Source organism: Periplaneta americana, chromosome 3 (genome assembly GCF_040183065.1).
Source record: "Periplaneta americana isolate PAMFEO1 chromosome 3, P.americana_PAMFEO1_priV1, whole genome shotgun sequence".
Classification (NCBI taxonomy): Eukaryota; Metazoa; Arthropoda; class Insecta; order Blattodea; family Blattidae; genus Periplaneta; species Periplaneta americana.
This window is the reverse complement of record NC_091119.1, coordinates 37,094,909-37,114,859: the sequence shown is the minus strand read 5'-3', so window position 1 is coordinate 37,114,859 and position 19,951 is coordinate 37,094,909. Positions and strand designations below refer to the sequence as shown.

At 36.4% G+C, this 19,951-nt stretch overlaps 1 protein-coding gene and 2 non-coding genes across 3 annotated transcripts; 1 reads left to right on the top strand and 2 right to left on the bottom strand.

Moving 5' to 3' along the window:
- Window positions 1-3,097: 3,097 nt before the first annotated feature.
- On the bottom strand, window positions 3,098-4,483 carry LOC138697013 (glutamate receptor ionotropic, delta-2-like). The gene has a single exon (XM_069822606.1). It carries the CDS (start codon window positions 4,454-4,456, stop codon window positions 3,098-3,100), a length of 1,359 nt encoding a protein of 452 aa, XP_069678707.1. The 5' UTR covers window positions 4,457-4,483.
- Window positions 4,484-15,024: 10,541 nt separating this feature from the next.
- TRNAD-GUC (transfer RNA aspartic acid (anticodon GUC)) lies at window positions 15,025-15,096 on the bottom strand. Its single transcript has one exon. It is a non-coding gene; the product is annotated as a tRNA-Asp (tRNA).
- Window positions 15,097-15,326: 230 nt separating this feature from the next.
- Window positions 15,327-15,398, top strand: TRNAD-GUC (transfer RNA aspartic acid (anticodon GUC)). Its single transcript has one exon. It is a non-coding gene; the product is annotated as a tRNA-Asp (tRNA).
- Window positions 15,399-19,951: the final 4,553 nt, after the last annotated feature.

Here is a 19,951-nt window from a genome sequence, read left to right as displayed (position 1 = left end):
ACACGTGCGATTATAGGAACAGTTAAAAACCTCGATTTTGATGGCGAAGTGTAGCCTACTTTACATTACACTTGAATATAGTAAGTTGTGAGGTATACGTCACATGGTTTTTTGCTAAGCCACGGTTTTTTGCTTGTGGCTAACGAGAAAGACAGGCTTCGGCACGAATCGGAATCAGTAGTTATCATGGTCTAGTCATGGCCATCTTGACAATCGCCTAATATATATACATGTTCAAAGTTCTAAAAAAACAAAGGAATTGCTATATTAATCTAATAATGTTAAACGTTCATTTATGTACAGGGACATCATTTTATTTTTACTAACATTTTTAATATTAACCTGTCTATACCTTTAGAGAACCGGAAACACCGCTTGCTCCCCCCTCCAAGACTGGAGTTCGATGATACTGGCGTAAAACACAAATCACTCTACTAGGTATAGGAAGGAAGAAAAGTAGTTCATCCATTTACGTAAACTAGGAAATATCGCGATTTTGAGTTTGATAATTTTCATTAGGTTTTTCTTTAATCAAAGTACAGTACTGTATTAAGAATAAGTGTTTTTACTCACGAACTGAGTTATCCATGCGAACGTATTCATTATGCAGTGTATATTATACTGTCTACAGCACATTAGCGTACAATATAGAGAAAGAAGTTAAATTGAAAAATAATCATAATATGAATATTTAAACACAATTTTGAAAATGGTGGCCTTTCATTTCGATACAGGCTTCAGTTCTTTTGTGCATATTATCGCACTATAGACTATTGCATCTAATTCCAATTGCCAGTTTCGTCCTTCGTACTAGTAACTCATGTTGAAATAATTCTGTACCTACTCTACGTACTGTAAATTCAATCTTCACTTCTGCCCGACCCGAAAATATAAAATTACTCACACATGCTATCTACTGTCCGTCCAAGTGGTTATGCCGCAGGATTGTAGAAAAGGAGAAAATCACGTGACAGTTAATTACTTAACGAGGCCTTTTATTTAGGTTAAATTAAACAGCTGTATAATATTACGTAAACTTCCAATTCCTAAGAGAAATTAATGTTTTCAGAAAAGAGCTAAGACAGCCCAGCTTTTACAGAGGGGCGAGCAGAAGCAGGTGGGGGAAATCGGGATGCGACGTAGGCAAACGGACAGTACCTGTGCGAAAATATGATTCAATATTGAAAGCTCTTTCGTCACTGGAAAACGCGAACATATTTCTGGAACGTACTATAGTCAGTAACTCAGTACTGCTTACTTGGTTCTGTGTGGAGTTGGAACTTCCTTAGTAGAAGGGGTGGGAGTGAAGTACATTCAAAAACTCAGGTACAATAAAAATTGAAGTAAAAATAAAATGATGTCCCTGTATAAACCAAGGCTTCTATACTCTCAATAGGTTATCTCGTTTTTCATTAGTCAATCAAATAGCTAGTTGGCTGATGACGCGCGAAGAGTCCATGCTGATTGGTCCTTTATTTTCAAATTGATAAGCGTCCATTATAAACATAATCACCTCAAATAAAAACATTACAAGGAATATAAACTACGTGTGTACTTATCGTGGAATAAAATAAATACGTTGAAAGTGTTTATAGCGTGTGTATAAAAGCTGTACTTACACTTGTCACTGCATTATTTTTTTTTGTATTTCTTAACAATTCGTCTGCTCTGAGTGTCTGACGTCCGTTTTCGTCTGCTAATTTCCAGTCTTATGTTCACATACTTGAGTCGTATAAAGAACCTAGTGTTGACTGTACAATCAACAATAAAATTTCACGTGGAACGTTATGTACGAACATTGCCACATATTCTTTGGTTCTTTTTATAATATTCCGCCCCTTTTTAATCGTGTTCTTGCCATGAAATTCATTATAGAATTTTTCAGTATTATTGAAACAACTTAGCCATGCTGGTGATGGCATGGTTAAACCTTCAAAAGAAAGAATAATGTACTAAAATTTAAAGAGGGCCAAGATGGTGGTGTTTTTGTTTTAAATGTATGTATATAAAAAATCTAACATTGATTGATTTTAATATCTCATTCTAAAGTTTGGAAAAAGGAGCATGTACCGGTAATGAAATGTCAACAACACGTTAATTTACAATAATCATTATAACTCAACAATGAATTGTCACTGGAGGCTATTATGATTAACCCACTGATTATGCCATAATGACAAAATGTCATAAATCGTTTATATAAAATCAATATAATGAGAATTAAAGTGAATAAACATCACTGGTATCAGTCGTTAACCCTCCACTCCTTTGGTATGCAACTGTTAGTATAAGTAGCATGATTACAAAAGAAAGAAAATAATTTGTAGGTTAACATAGATGAATCTAATTATATAAAGCTGGTATTAACATAGGCTACTTATATAGGCCTATGTGATTTATTTAAACTTACCTGTAGGCTTTAACATTCTCGGTCGTTTCGGTTTTATTTTCATTCATGCTGCTCGAAAATCAGGAACAAAATCTTCATCTTTAAAATGATCAGAGCATACTCTGCTTGTATCAAGATTGAATTTGTCCTGTCTTTTGCACGTAATTACCAATTTTTGTTTAATTCCTAAATCTTTAGGATTGGTAAAGAAAGACAACTGTGTATTTTTATCGTTAGCATTGTTGCATACCGCAACGGCACATCTTTGACCTGGCATAATGCATTCAAAACAACATAAACAAGAAAAAACACGAGATACTGCTTTGAAGCATTTGAGCTTTGGCGCGCTCAGCTATCTTGTGACGTCAGAATCGCTCTCCTTTCCCCGTCTATCCCTCGCCTACAAGCTCGATACTAATGCAACCTATGAAAAGTTTAGAAGCCTTGTGTATAAACTGGTTCAATCTTGGCCATGTTATGACTAAGAATATGACGTCGCGACGACGGTTTTTGCTTAGATACATTAGGTTCGGTTCTGAACGTGAATTCAACACAGTAGGCCGTGGTTCAGACTATCCTGCTTTCTAATATTTCCCATTATAAAATATCTTAAGTACCCTAATGTGAAGACATTGGTTCATTTCAAAGACGACAATGATAACAGCTAAACTGATGTGATATTTTGAAATGAAAAATTATAATAAACTGTTAATTTCTTTTGTATTTGTTTCTAATAAAGTTATATATAAATTCTCCTGTAAATACAAAAATACTGACATTTAAACCAAAGCAAAGAAAAATAAATGCCGCTTGAAGATGAGTCACGGACATAGGCAAATAAGTTAGATTATTATGTAGAGTCACAAGGTTGGTTTCTCGGGGTCTTTCACTGCCTATATCTTTAATCCAATGCTCCAAAAGGCCTGTTTCTGTCACACGAGTCACAACCTTGTTAATGATTTCCAGCAGAGGATGTCCCTTCGACGTAAGCATCACAATGTGTAACACCAGGACGTCTTCTTTTAACATACATAACTTCCCCAATTCTCCCGTCAGGTTATCAGCTTGGTACGCCATTATAATCCTACCACCTATTGCAGCCAAATTTGTTTTGTTTGCTCCCAACATCCGGCACCCGACTTCTTCTTTACAATCGTATCTTGGACTTAACTTCCTCATCATATCCTCATTGAGGTATTTCTCAAGGTAAGTGTTGACCGCGTAGTTCAGATCAGAATTGACTAGTTCCTCTTCTGTCTCTATTTGGTTCTGAAGTCCTGGATCCACTATGTAACTAATCATTAGTGTCTGGAAGATCGTGTTGATAGCAAACGAGAAAATCAACCAGCACATGAACAGGAGTCGAACTACGGAACGCTGAGGGTGTGATGGAGCTCCACCACCTAAAGCCATAGAATATAAAAGCAATAAACAATACATGAGATATTTGTAGGCTAAGTTTTCCGGCCCCTTTCTTGTGGAAGCAAGAAATTTGAGCACTACAGCTGATACAATCAACGTCAAGACTGCAGACACCCAAGTGCTTGCGGTGAAAACTCTCGTTATGCTGCTCCATCTAGGAAAAGTTTTGGCGCAAGGCACAGCCCAAGTAAATGCCGTAGTCATATGAGACTTGGTGTCGTCGAAATTAATGTGATCTTCGACACTGCTTGTAATATCGCAAAACACAAGATCAGCTCCTCGATGAAAGAGTTCACCTCTAAGACCAGTCCACGTACCATTTTTCAACTGAACTCCCCATTCGCTTCCATATGGTGATCTCATCAACTCGACACTCGCATTAATGTATTCAACAAGTAGACGCATTAACTGTATCTCAGGTCCGTCTAAAACAGATAAATCCCATTTTCCACTGATATATTCTTTTGATGGCCTTACATAAGGTACAAACATAAATGTTGAAGCTTTAATAATACAGTTATGAAGATTATTTAACACTTTCTGAGGAAACAAAGATGAATTGTAAATAAATGTTGGTCCAGTTTCATTAAAAACACATGTGTCTAAATGAACTGTATTGTGAACTTCATAACATCTGGAGGACATCGAGTTGTTCGGAAACCATGTGTATAAATCCAACGACCACTTTACTTGCGAGTTCAACAAAGGAATGATTTTATTTCTCGCCGGAACCAATACTACCACATTCAGAATTTTCCATCGCAATATTTCTTTAATGATGACGTCAACTTCACTCCGGTCTTTGCCAACATCCTTCCTCAGTACTACTACAAATCTTCCTCTAGAATTCCATGCCGGACTGGACCTTACTGTTTGGAGTTGTTCTTGTAGATCTTGTCTCAAACTTTCGTGACTTTCAACAGGGTATCCGAGCATTATGACGTAACTATCATATCTATCTTCACTGATTATGCCTAATTTTCTGACGTTTGTTCCGGAATGTATGACGACAATCGGCCACGTACTGCTTTGGTGCATTGTCTTCATCAAATCAATATCATCGTCAAACCAATCACGTAGACTACGTACACTCAAGGGACGTCCTGCACGTTTGCATGTGTGGACGTAAGACTTCGTGACAGAGACTAACACCGACCTCCCAGGAGGAAAGTATCGTCTGCTGATTTCCTTCACACAAGCTATAACATGTCTAGTTTCTTTCCAGCTTTCAACTGTTTTCATCTTAGCAATTCCACAGCTACACAACACAACAAATATGAATGTAATCTGGAAAACAGATGAGTGTACATAATACATAATTGACGACTGGAATCTTATGAAGTCTTCAGACAATTCTTGAACACAAGTGTGACCAAGTTCCTCTCTAATTAGAGTGGATGTAAAACAACCGAAGGCTGATAAATATTTTCACTAGAGCACAAAATACGGTAATTTTGGCGCTTTTATTTTATAGTCTTCTGTTCATTTGATATAAATGGTATATTTCTCATGATAGGAATCAATTTCTTCTGATCTCTATTTTAGGTTTTAAACGTTAAACACCAATGATGTGAAGTTAGCGTTGATTTTTTGTATATTAATTGTAAGTTTTCAATTACATGGTGAAGTATTATTAACACTCGCGGAAATAGTTCAAGGCACTATTTTTCACTTTTAAATATACACGCACATTATCACACTTCGTTTCCAGCCCTTCGTGAGACATAACACTTCAACAAGTGCAATATTTCAATTTTACACTCGAGTTACACTGGCTGATCCATTAACCTGGTCTATAACCTTCTTGAGTACAGTAATTAATTCATAGATGAGTGAGAAAGTTACTGGAAATGTTTGCATGAGTAGAGGATCCACGTTCTTAACTCGATCGTATCTTGTCGCATTTACGACTGACCTCGCGTGTTGCTACTCGTCATCCCTAATAAACCGTCATTACAGTATTAGCCTACCTATAACTCATAGCGGACATTTTCAGCGATAATGAATTCGTCGGGAAAAGTATTCCAGACAACAGCAATTTCACAACTGATAAATTATATCAATAACAATAATTAATACGCACATACTTTCTTAGAAGTGGCTCTTAAAATGAGGCAATTTCTCTTCTGTAAATTGGAACGTGTGGGGTTGACAATGATTTACATTTGTTTTATTGTCCCTCTTAGGCTATTACAAATGGTTATATAGTTTGTACATGAATACCTTTTATGATTTCCATTAGATTAGAAGCAGCGTACAGTGAACAAATTTATAATATGTAGTTTAAGAGTGAGATACTTCATGTTATAATTTTCACGAGCTATTTTACATAGGGTGACCAGCGAATAGGGATTACAAAGAATAGACACTGAGCGAATTTTCCTGTCTTTTGTTTCTCTGTGCACCGGCGTTTAGTTCCACTTTCAAGCGCTAGAAGTTAGTGTAATCGAACACACGCTAAGATAATAATTGAGTATAGAGGTGAGACACAGGATCCGAACATCGCCTACCTTATTGCATAATCCAGTAACGCTTTGCCTCAAATAAATTCAAGTTAACAGCTTCTCCTTATTTCTCAGTCACAAACTAGTTGTAATAATAATTTTTTATACTTTATGTATAATAAATTATATTATAAAATAATATAATACATTATAAAATTATGTATCAAATTCGTTTAATATTTGTGCACAATATAATATAGGTAGGGTGGATCGGGGAAAGATGCCTGACTTTTTCTTTGATTGAAAATTTAAGATGCTGTTCATTTAGTTTTGAATTTCATATTGAAATATCAAAGTCTGGAAGGTATTTTCAAACTATACTTTGGTACAAACAGAAAACATTAATTACCTTGCTTATAGATCAAGGTTTTCTTCTCGCCTGCAGTGTAGGCATCTTTCCTCGATAGTCGGGTAAGATGGCAAATGCAATTAACACATTTACTGATATATGTATTTTACCTGAACTTGTTTTGATACATGTATATAATAAAATTGACTTAATCTAAAGCTCATGGACACTTTTTCACTCGTTTATCACTACTTAGCAACACAGTCATTGCACATATTTTATTGCCATGTGCAAGACTCGCGAAATCACTTCCTGCATACAATGAATTAAATCCAGTGCATTTTTTTTGTCATCGTTCTTTTTAGGCGGCGTTTAAAGGCCTCCCCAAACAGACGCGATACGGAATGCGTTACGATAGCGTTACGATTTTGCGATAAATGTTTTCATTGCGTTCAATGTTTGTGTTCACACACACGCGATTATCGCAATATGCGTTATAATCGCAGCAAGTAGAACGCGACGATTTTGCGTTCTATTCTCCCGGAGATGTAGATCGCGAGAACGCCACGAGTTTATTTTGATGCTGGGTTGAAGTGTGTCATTTATGGATTCATCTTCAAAGGAAGAGGAACTTCTCTGTCTTGGATGAGAATCGTCGCAGGCAAAGCAGGTGCAGGTAAGTCCATGGTAGTCATGTATGGTTAAGATAAACAATATAAAAAGGTATAAAGTGATGATTTAGCTTTTCTTTGCCAAGAACGTGAAATAAATAACAAGTACCCGATTATAAACTTTATTTTTTTTTAATTTGCTCTTTTTGTTGCAGGAGGTTGTGAATTCACGAGTTAAATGCCACAAGGGAAGAAAAAGATTAATTTTATACCTTAGTTCAACAACTAACCTTAGCACTCTGCTATCCTTGAAGAGCCTACTAGTAAAGAATTTCAATGTTTAGAGTACCCATAAAATAACGAATTTTAATGTGAAGTAAATTCAGTAGTAATTTATTCTAAACATACCTACGTCTAATGATTTACTTACATAAGTATATCTAGAGTGTGGTAAGATATTGAAAGTAATAAAATCCGACAAACAAATTACATAACTTTTTGTTTCCACATACTTTATTAATTTTATATTTCTGCACAATTATTTATAATATTGTACAAGCATTTTGCAATTTGCACAAATATTTTTTTTTTCCATTTGTGCGACAGTTATTTATTTTCTAGCTTAAACCCCGCGTCAGTCTACAAGTCAGTATGACATCAAATTATAAATAAATAATTGCACTTATTGTTTACATCTAACTTTGTAGCTATCTCCTTCCATTTCTTCTCCTTTTCCATGCCACGGATTTTCCTTTACGAACTCAATAAAAAATTCCACGTTCGTTTACAAGTAATCCGAAATCGCAATCTGTGAGCACAAGTGATATACACCTGCTGAAGGTAACTGGTCTTTGCGCTGTGGCTGGAAAACTAAAGTCCGCATATGTGGTCATCCATTACGATAATCTGATTGGCTGGGGAGTTAGAATATCGTATATCGCGGACGCGCCAGTTTGGGCACCTCTTCGCGAAAGTGCGATATTGTGTTATCGCGAAATCGTAACGCTATCGTAACGCATTCCGTATCGCGTCTGTTTGGGGAGGCCTTAAGGGTACGGTAAGGAATCCCATAAGCTTGCGATCCTCTAAAACAGTTCATACCCTCCGTTATAACATGTTCCATCGCAAGTTGAAGACTGTCCTCAATACACTGACTTCTATCAGGGGATCTTACGTAATGTTTACACACTCCCTGCAATAAAACAAAAAATAAAACTCTTGCAACAAGTTGTCATCTTACCCCGAAAAAAAGTGATCATCTTCCCCAAGTATCGGGGTAAGATGCCTAATGCTGTGACGTAACCTAAGATGGCGGAACAAGGTCGTTGGTTGTTAACAATACAAACTTTAGAACCTTTACTGCAATATCCACTGCAAAGTTTGAGAGTTATTACGAATTCAAGGATGTATTAACATTTTAAGGACCTTTGCAATTATTTTATAGCAGAAAAATTAGCTGTTTTTTGCTTTTCTTCTTCTCACAACAATAACACGTGGCAAAATGAGTTAGCTTCCACTCTACAGACATTCAACTGTTTCTGTGATCATGAAGACATGCGCGTGACGTTCTCTCTTGGAAGAATGTGAAAATACAAAGAAATAAGCATCTTCCCCCGATAGTCATCTCCCCCTGATTCACTCTATATGGTTTTACCTCTCACAGGAGTTTTATTTTTCCATTTTCAGAGCTATCAAAACATTACATATTTTAATTGTTGTTGGGTTCGACGTCTGAACTCCCATTATAAAGGAACTCTAAAGTCTAGACATTACAGTTAATGACGGGTTTATTATTTCATCGGTCCAATTTATTTTATTTGCGTACATAATGTACCTTACTTACTTACTGGCTTTTAAGGAACCCGGAGGTTCATTGCCGCCCTCACATAAGCCCGCCATTGGTCCCTATCCTGAGCAAGATTAACCCAGTCTCTACCATCATATCCCACCTCCCTCAAATCCATTTTAATATTATCTTCCCACCTACGTCTCGGCCTCCCCAAAGGTCTTTTTCCCTCCGGCCTCCCAACTAACACTCTATATGCATTTCTTTATTCGCCCATACGTGCTACATGTCCTGCCCATCTCAAACGTCTGGATTTTATGTTCCTAATTATGTCAGGTGAAGAATACAATGCGTGAAGCTCTCCGTTGTGTAACTTTCTCCATTCTCCTGTAACTTCATCCCTCTTAGCCCCAAATATTTTCCTAAGAACCTTATTCTCAAACACCCTTAATCTCTGCAAATCAAGATTTCAGGTATAACTCCCTGTAAAGTTGATTTGAATAATTTCGAGGGAAAAATCAACTTTACAGGGAGTTATACCTGAAATCTTGATTTGCATAATACGTCACTGTTCGTGAACAGAAAACCACAATTTAAGTCACACGGAGTTAGTGTGCACTCGAAGTTGGTTGCTTGACGGTTGTCAGCCCACTTTGAGGTCTGTGGATATAGAGGGAAAAATTGTGTCGGTGTCGGTTAGAGTTCCCGAGTAGCTCAATGGTAGAGCGTTGGTACGTTAAACCAAAGGTCCCGGGTTCGATACCCGGCTCCGGAACAATTTTTCCCTCGAAATTATTCACCCTTAATCTCTGTTCCTCTCTCTAAGTGAGAGTCCAAGTTTCACAACCATACAGAACAGCCGGTAATATAATGTACCTAGATGTATTAATTGTATATGTTATATTTCCGCTGTGTCGACTGCTAGCTGGTGTGATGTCAGCACCAACTCCTGGGAGAAAGCAGAATCTCACGCTCGGGCTGGTTTGAAGGTAATTGAAATCAGTCCTGTTACATCAAAGGTACCGATGCGAAGTGTCTATACTGTATATTATCTATACGCTGGGGTGACCAGACGTCCGCATTTCGCCAGACATGTCCTGCTTTCTTAGTATTTTGTGAGCGTCCGGCCGGCTTTTTACGATAAAGTCAAAATGTCCGGGTTTCTGCCTTTCAACAACATAATGTACCAAATGTTGAAATATAGGACGTGTATAAGATATAATCTGAGGTCAAAAGTATGTGTTTCTGTCGTAATATGAAAAATATGCATTTCATGAATTCTGTGCTCTAAAAGAATTTGTTTTGAAGCAAAATTAATAATTTTTCTTGGAAACAACAGATTTTCAGTGGAGGATAATTTTTGAACAGGTTGTGAATGTTAAATGTTTCCAAACTTTGCTGTGTATGTCAATTCTTTTCTTTTAATATTGCACAAAATGTCAATGTTGAAAGGATATTTTCACTAATCAACACCCAATGGTCAGATGAACGGAACAGATTATCAGTAGAAGCAGTAAAGGGTATTGTAACAGTACAATATAATTTTAAGCATTTTACATGTAAAGAATTTCACTCTATTTACTGAAATGTCAAAAGCTACTGAAGGACATTTCCTCTTCACAGTAGTTTGAACAATGAAATTGTAAGATTAATAACAGTGAATAGCTTTGGTAATGTGCTTGTCTATTTTTTTTTTAATTTATTTATTTTATGTCGCTTTAACTTAGAAAGTCATATCGCGACAATACGTACATAAACAATTCTTACAGTTTACATTAGTTTACTGTATTACAATAATCATTTAGATACATTTGTAAATGTCGATAGCTTTCAGAAATTTAATTAAGTTTGAACTGAATGATGGGTTGTTTAGAACTGTTGATAAGTCTTTTGGTATATGGAATTGATCTCGATGAAGGTGATACAGTGGACATTCAGAAATGAAATGTCGTACAAAGATCCTAATGTGGCAATTGGTGCATGTTGGAGGAGGAGTTCTGTCTAGAAGATAAGAATGTGTAATTCTGGTGTGGCCAACTCGCAATCTGGTGATTATTACTTGGTCTTGACGTTTAAAATTCTGTAGTGGATATTTCATTCTGCAATGCTGTACTATTTCGTGAAGTTTGCTGGATGATGACTCTGTCCATGATGTTTGCCAATGGTTGTGCAGTTTTCTGGTTATGTATTTAATGGCGTCTGTATGAGGAATAGATGTGAAAAAAATGCAATGGAAGTCTTGTAGCTTCTTTTGCTGCGGCATCTACAGTTTCATTTCCAGGAATGCCCTGATGAGAAGGGATCCATATTAGAGTTATTTTTCGTCCTTGTTTCATCAAGTCAGTGAGGAGCTGATGGATTTCTTGAATTAGTGCGTTTGTAGAGAATATATCTTGAAGAGCTTGTAAACTTGATTGAGAATCAGTGTGAAGAAGATAAGATTTATCAGTCTCTGTTTCCAGAATATATTCTAAAGCTTTTTTGATGGCGTATAACTCGCATGTGAAAACTGAATAAAGAGATGGCAATGTGTACAACATCGTGTGGTCAGGGTAAACTACAGCACATCCACATCCTTGGTTAGTCTGCGATCCATCTGTGTATATGTGACGGTAATTACGGTACTGATCCCATTGTTCTCTGCAAAATTGTTGATACGTAATATTGTTCGTTTCGGTTTTAATATGATATGTTAGATCCAGATTTATTTCAGGTAACATGATTCTCCAAGGTGGATGGGCAGTGTTTTTATTTCTTTGAGAAATGGAAGGGATTGACATATTCATTTCGTTAAAGTATTGTTTCAGTCTAGAAGAAAAGGGTGCTGAATGTATTTGTTGTTTATCATGATGTTCAGAGAATATATATGAGTTCATGTTAGATCTAGATGAAGCTGCGATTTTTAGAGCATAGGAGATGCTCAGTTGTTTTCTTCGAATATCAAGAGGCAGTTCATCTGCTTCTATTTGTAAACTGGCTATTGGACTTGTTCGGAATGCACCCAATGCGATCCGAAGTGCTGAGTTTTGTATTACATTAAGTTTTTGTAAAGAGGATGATTTTGCTGAGTTGTACACGATACAGCCATAATCGAGTTTAGAACGAATGGGGATTCTGTAAGTGCACATTAAGACTTTATAGTCTGCGCCCCAGTTTCTCGCAGCAAGTGTTTTCAAAAAACTAATTCGTCGCAGGCAATCTTCTTTAAGAGCAGCTAAGTGAGGGGCCCATGTCAGCTTTCTGTCAAATATAATTCCTAAGAATTTTATCGTGTTTACTATTGGTAATTTATTATTGTTCAGATATAATTGAGGCTGGGCATGTGGTGTATTTCGTTTTGAAAATAATATGCATTCACTTTTATTAGCTGAGAATTTAAAACCGGTTTCTTTGGCCCAATTTTCTATTCCTTTCACTGATGATTGGATAATGTCTTGCGTTGTTGTCAAGTTTTTTCCTGTGCAAAAGATAGTGAGATCATCTGCAAATAGACAGGTTTTTGCTGGTAAACTTACATGAGATGTAATATTATTAATGGCTACTAGAAAAAGTGTGACACTAATAACTGAACCTTGAGGCACACCGTTGTTTATTATTACTTTCTTTGATAATGTACCGTTAACTTTGACTTGTATTGTACGATTTTGTAGAAATTTATGGATAAACCTAATCATGTTTCCAGTGATTTGGTTTTTATTAGCACTTTCACAACATATTGGCGCCAAACCATATCATATGCTTTATGAATATCTAAATTAACTGCTTGTCTATTGTTTTTATTGTTCTCAGTAAATTAAAAGGAATTTAGGGTCGAATTCATAGTCGTCACTTATAAAATGAGGAAACACTTAAGTAATGAGCATTTCCTTAGCATTTATTTCAGATCGTATTGAAGAGACGCTACTCATTCATATGCCCTGAGCATTCCCTTGACATCGAAAGAAATATGGCAACATGGCTAGACGTGAGCGCTTTCCTACATTCAATTGTTTTCCAGCGCCTTCAAATTGTTAAGTCGGCATTATTGTCATACACAAATACAGAAGTAAATATTATAGAGCTAAAAATTATACAAGATGTCCAGAAAGCATTTTACAGAAAAGAAAGAAGTGAGCTAAGATAACTAGTTATGAAATATGGAGATATCGTCGAAAAAAAAAATAATTGTTCTCTCCAAAAGAAGAAATTGACATGGACTAAATTTGCAGTTGAGTTAAATGAAAACTCCGGAAATATTCATGTAAGTAAATCGCTTTAATTTATTTTTCAGTTACTTTTATGCTAATAAATTACGCAAATTTTAACAGCTTATTCCTTGGGTAGAATACAAACAAAAATGCAAATGACACTTTGTTGGGACGTGACTATTTTTCGAAATAAAATGCCGCTTAAATTTAGCCTACCTGAAATGCTGCTGTATGATAAAATCTCAAAGCAACCAGTACTTTCAGCAGTGGCGAAATCGGTAAGCCTCATGGTTGTATTGTGAATTGAAATGAGAGACACCAGAATATTCACAACAGTGTTCTTGTCGAAACGGTATCTCCTCTTAAATTGTTGATCATTATACATCTCTAAAGGGTTTTCCATATCTCTAACATATCTTTTGCTGCCGAAACTCATTTTCATTATAATTACAGAACTCAATAAATTAAATTAAATCATAATCATCATCCATTGTATACTGAATCAGCTGATTACAATGCATATGAGGAAACACTTGAGTAAGCTGACAAGCTACCTTATTTGAATAAGTGTTCACTTCAGTGGGATTTATGAATTGGAAATGATTATAAGCAACTGCTTAAGTGTTTCCTTACGATAAGTGTTGACTATGAATTCGGCCCTTAATGTGTTGTCAGGCTTTTGTTTTTAAAATGTCCTGCTTTTTTCCCTTCAAATGTCCTGCTTTTAAACATTTTGCTTCGGTCAACCTAATTTTTCAGAACTGAAGCAATTGAAGCAAACGCTTGATATCGATAAACAAGAGGTGATCAATTAACAATTCGCTACCTGTTATCGTCAGGGACTTCGAAATAAAATTGAATTCAAACACAAACTTACTATAGGCATCCAACAAGGAAAACTCAGTGCGCAGAAACCAGCGGGCGTCACTGTCTCGCGCAGATGACGTATGTTACCGTTTCCAGCATGCTCTCACGTCTACTGCAGGGGAGTAAAGGGGCATAGCATTCGCGCCGCGAGGAGTCCGAGCTGAGTTTTGCTTGTAGGATACCTATAGGCACTTGGTCAATAATTGAGATTCTTTCAGACATGACGTCTTGTAAATAGTTCTCTTATTCTAGCACAAAATATTTCAATATCCGGTAACTTCCTCACTATATAATTTTATTCTAGGTTTAATTTTTACTTAAGTAAAATATATATATATATATATATATATATATATATATATATATATATATATATATATCTTTGTTCTTAACTTCTACAATAAATTGTTTAGCTTTCATTAATCACTTAATGTTTTAGTAGACCTACTTTGATTTTTATTGTATTTGTAAATTTAATATTAATTGTAATTATAATGGAACGGAGTTGTGCAAAAATAGACCAACCGACAATTTGAAAAAAAAATGAGGTATTTGCGCAGATCTGTTGATGTCAGGCTAATTTAACTCGGAAAAAATCAATAATGCGATATCTGAATTTTGATGCTATTTGTAAGCAAAAATTCGTTTATTGCATAAAATTCATTTATTTATTTTGCTTTGAAATATTAATTCAACTGCTGGTCTCTTATTAAAAATCGGTTAGCCTTTTTTGGTAGCCTATTATTTTTTCTATTTTTTGTAATAGTATGAATGTTATAATTCTTCTTGCATAAAATGTTTTGTAAAAAAAACAGATTTATTTCAATGGTCAATATCTCGAAACAGGTTTTTGGCGCTTGGATCACTACTGCTAATCACGGTCCAATTGTAATTGTATTCTTAATATTGTAGTTGTAATCCCCTGGTAGAGGGCAAGAGAAGGTCTGAATAATTTCGAGGGAAAAATTGTTCCGGAGCCGGGTATCGAACCCGGGACCTTTGGTTTGACGTACCAACGCTCTACCACTGAGCTACCCGGGAACTCTAACCGACACCGATCCAATTTTTCCCTCTATATCCACAGACCTCAAAGTGGACTGACAACCGTCAAGCAACCAACTTCGAGTGCACACTAACTCCGTGTGACTTAAATTGTGGTTTTCTGTTAACGAACAGTGACGTGTATTATGCAAATCAATATTTCAGGTATAACTCCCTGTAAAGTTGATTTGAATAATTTCGAGGGAAATTGGATCGGTGTCGGTTAGAGTTCCCGGGTAGCTCAGTGGTAGAGCGTTGGTACGTCAAACCAAAGGTCCCGGATTCGATACCCGGCTCCGGAACAATTTTTCCCTCGAAATTATTCAAATCAACTTTACAAGGAGTTATACCTGAAATATTGATTTGCAAGAGAAGGTCTGATGGCCTTATCTATACCAGGTTAAATAAATGTATATGTATGTCAATATAACAACACGTTATAAACGAAGGCTGAACAATGAAGGAATGGTAGAATGAAAATTTTGTTTTACTTTAAAATAAAGAACTATTTTTTTTCTAAAAATTATTGTATTGCATGCACATCATATTTTCGGGTATATTGAATGTTGGATACAGACTATGAACAAATTTCTGTCCAATGACTGAAAGATATAACTGTGTATAGGACAAACACACAGAATTCCCCATGCCACTTGTTCAGCATTATGGATGCTGGAAGCGTTTACTACCACAAAAATCTAGAAATCGGTTCTTTTTGCAGCGTCGTAATACTTTCTCTAATGAGAAAGGTTCAGCTAAAAAGAAGAGAAATAACAGAAAGGAAGAGGAAATGAATTTAAAATGAAAGGCGAAGGAGAAAGAGGAGGACAAGACAACTTTTAATTATATTAACCGAAATATTCGGCGATTGATGCCCGATACATTAAGACTGACATTCTTTTAAAATGAAAAACATGACACTAAATCCAGAAACATTTATAATCATTTTACCTACAGAGCTGCCGCAGCTGTATTCATACACGTACTTGTAATTCTGAACAATCCACATAGATGGCACCTTTATACTTCATCGCATAGTGCGTAGTCCCTGGCTATTTGCAACACATTTGAAAGACTTGGTGAAAGAAAGGCCTAACCCACTCTTCCATAAAAATTATAAGATGGCAGGCACCATCTAGTGTGTACATTCATAAGTTTTTTGCTGTTGTGGGATGTACCTACCCTTGTAATTTTTGTTATTGAAGAAGAGGAGCACAACGCACTGCCTCCCTTCTTGGTGAAAAAACAATAGTATTTTCAAGAAGTTTAAAAAAGTGGAATAGGCCCTTCTTTCGCTAAGCCCTAAATTCATTAATGATACATTCACATTCCTATATAATATATTGAATGCATGTTTTCCTTACTTAGAAGTGTGTCATTCCAGGATTTCCTTCGGGGCGGTGCAAGATTTCTTTTTAGGGAAGACCTTATAGGGTATATCGCGTGACGTACTCTATTTTCCGTCCTGTAAGCTGGGGTAAACTAGAACGCTGGGGTAATGTTGACCATAAAGGAAAATTTAAACCATGATATCAGATGGACTGAACAAAGTTCATTATTTTTTCTCTATTAAAAAATATTATTTTAAATCAATTAGGGTTGATATAGTTCATTTATTTTTTATTTTATGGTTAAGTTTACTCCAATTTACAGTACATTTCTAGTTTTCACATATACGCCTAGTTTTAACCAGTTCACCAGCTTTCTGACCGGTTTCTCGAAGATGTGGATAAGTTAATTAAAAGTTCGGCGAAGGAAATTTTATGTTTGGCAGGAGACACGCCCGACGCGAAGTTGTACACCGAACGTAAATATAAGGGTCTCAGCCTCTTCAAAGATCAATGGGAAGCATATTTACAGCATCTCAATATTTGCAACACATTATTGAGAACCTCGAATCCTCTTGTCGTTTCTACAAGGAACATAGCAGCATAAAAGAAAGTCTGTTCAAGGAAGTTAAAAATTCCACCTGAAGATATGGATATAAGTAACATCAATGTCCATAAACTACGACAAAATCTTAGGAAACAAGAGTACGACAAATGGTGTGCGCTTCCACATATAAAGGAAAAGGTGTTATTTTATTTCAAGAATATACTCCCGGAAATAAATGGATTTTTTCTAAGGAGGGTCTGTCTTCCTCTGAATGGCGGGACGCAATTAAGATGAATGCTGACGTAGCACCAGTGAGCATTCTTCATGGGAGGTCTTTGGACGGTTTCCGTTGCAGATACTGCAACGAGATTGAAACCTTAGCACACGTCCTAGGATCCTGTCAGCATGGAGAACTCCTGAGAAATTCACGCCATCATAACATCCGAAAACTAATAGCACAAGCCCTTAGAAAAAGATCCTTCGAGGTCCATGAAGAGGTGCACTGCGTTGCGTCTGAAGGCGGCGGAATTAGAAGAGCGGACATCGTGGCTCTAGACAAGACTAATAGTAGAGGCTTTATACTGGACCCAACTGTTAGATTTGAGATGAGCCAACCATCTGAGGTCAACAAATTTATGAGCCTACTATTCCTTATTTTCGAGAAAAATATCAGATGGAAGACACCTGGGAAGTACATGGTTTAATGATCGGAGCAAGAGGCACCATCCCACGATCAACTGTAAACACTATCAAAACATTTAGAACCCATGACATCATTCCAAAAATAATTACTTCTAGCATTAAAGGGTCTGTGGCGATTCTGAAAAATCATTTATACGGAATATCATAATCCCCCCCCTCTTTCTATCCGTTAGTGTGTGATTGTTACAATATATGTACAAATTTATTATTTCTTAAATTTAAGCTTCTAGCTCACATTTCAATTTGACTCATTTATTTTACTGTAATCGTTACTATTCTTATATGTGTGTTATTCTGTGTTTTTGGCAACCCAGGATGCCTGGGCAGACTATTTCTTGGAAATAAATTATATACTTATACGATACATAGGCCTATATACATGCACTTGCTGTTAAGGGGTCAGGTACAGATTACAGATTTTGGAAATATTCAACATTTATTTTCCTCCATTACTATATCTTGTATAATAATGAAAATTGGTATGTGTAAAACATTGTCCTTCTGATATATGAAAAAAATATTTTTACGATTAAAAAATTATTAATATTTCTTTTTCAAAGTTCAAATTGGTGGGAGTTCACTGTACAGTGATGAAGCGTTTCCCTCATAACTAAAAAATTATCCAACATTCTGTGATGAAATTTTTTTGTGTGTATTTATGCACATCATATCTAGGTGGAATTTAGACCCACAATATAACTCCCGTGCAATGTTTACGAGCTCTGGCGAAGCAGTTTATTCTTTTCTTCATTTAAATTTTAAACGTTTTATTGCATATTATTAATCTTAAGTCCTACTTTTAATTTGACGTATAATTTGTATATTTTGTAAATTTATAAATGCGAGAAAGTCATTTCAAAATAACGTCACACAATAGTGGTGGGCGTGGTTATTTGAATTTGTCACTTTTACATGGCATGAAGACCTAGACTCAAATGGGCGGACATGTTTAAGAAAACAGCTGACAATCGATGGTCAAGAAAAACACAAGAACGGAAACAGTGGAAAGACCAAGAAAGTAAATGACTACAAACATGTAAAATCTACCATGTGACACAATGACACCTTGTTTTGAAATGAAAATATAAAACAATGATAAAAACAAAGATAACAAGGCTCACGATAACGACCATGACAAAGAGAACAAAGACTACAAGATAGGCAACAAGAACCAAGATAAAGACCATGTCACAACAAGGACCAGAAAGAAGATAACACGAACCACGATAATGACCGTGACAAATGTAAGAAGGATCACTATAACGACCGTGAAAAAGAAGACAAGGACCACGATAAGAACCATGATAAGGCCAACAAGGATTATGTAAGAATCACAGGATGAACTACAGTACAGTGCTTGTCGTAATCTATGTCGTGATTCTCATTGTGATCGTCATCGTGATTCATGTTGTGGTCCTTCTCGTGATCCTTGTCGTGCTTCTCGTCATTGTTGTCCCTGTCATTATCTTTATCGTGGTACTTATCTTTGTCGTGATACTTGTATCTTTGTCATGGTCCTTATCGTGGTCGTTGTTGTGGTCGTGATCCATATCGTGGCCCATGTTGTGGTCCTTCTCGTGATCCTTGTAGTCCTTCTCGTCATTGTTGTCCCTGTCATTATCTTTATCGTAGTCCTTGTTATCTTTGTCGTGATCCTTGCTGTCTTTGTCATGGTCCTTATCGTGGTCATTGTTGTGGTCGTGATCCATACCGTGGTCCATGTTGTGTTCCTTCACGTGATCCTTGTCGTTCTTCTCGTCATTGTTGTCTCTGTCATGGTCTTTATCGTGGTCCTTGTTATCTTTGTCGTGATCCTTGCTGTCTTTGTCATGGTCCTTATCGTGGTCATTGTTGTGGTCGTGATCCATACCGTGGTCCATGTTGTGTTCCTTCACGTGATCCTTGTCGTTCTTCTCGTCATTGTTGTCTCTGTCATGGTCTTTATCGTGGTCCTTGTTATCTTTGTCGTGATCCTTGTTTTTGTCATGGTCCTTATCGTGGTCATTGTTGTGGTCGTGATCCATACCGTGGTCCATGTTGTGTTCCTTCACGTGATCCTTGTCGTTCTTCTCGTCATTGTTGTCTCTGTCATGGTCTTTATCGTGGTCCTTGTTATCTTTGTCGTGATCCTTGTTTTTGTCATGGTCCTTATCGTGGTCATTGTTGTGGTCGTGATCCATATCGTGGCCCATGTTGTGGTCCTTATCGTGATCCTTGTCGTAGTCAATGTCGTGATCCTTGCTGTCTTTGTCATGGTCCTTATCGTGGTCATTGTTGT

Coding starts and splice junctions, on each gene's coding strand:
- LOC138697013 (XM_069822606.1), bottom strand. CDS start 4,456: ATGTCCTCCAGATGTTATGAAGTTCACAATACAGTTCATTTAGACACA.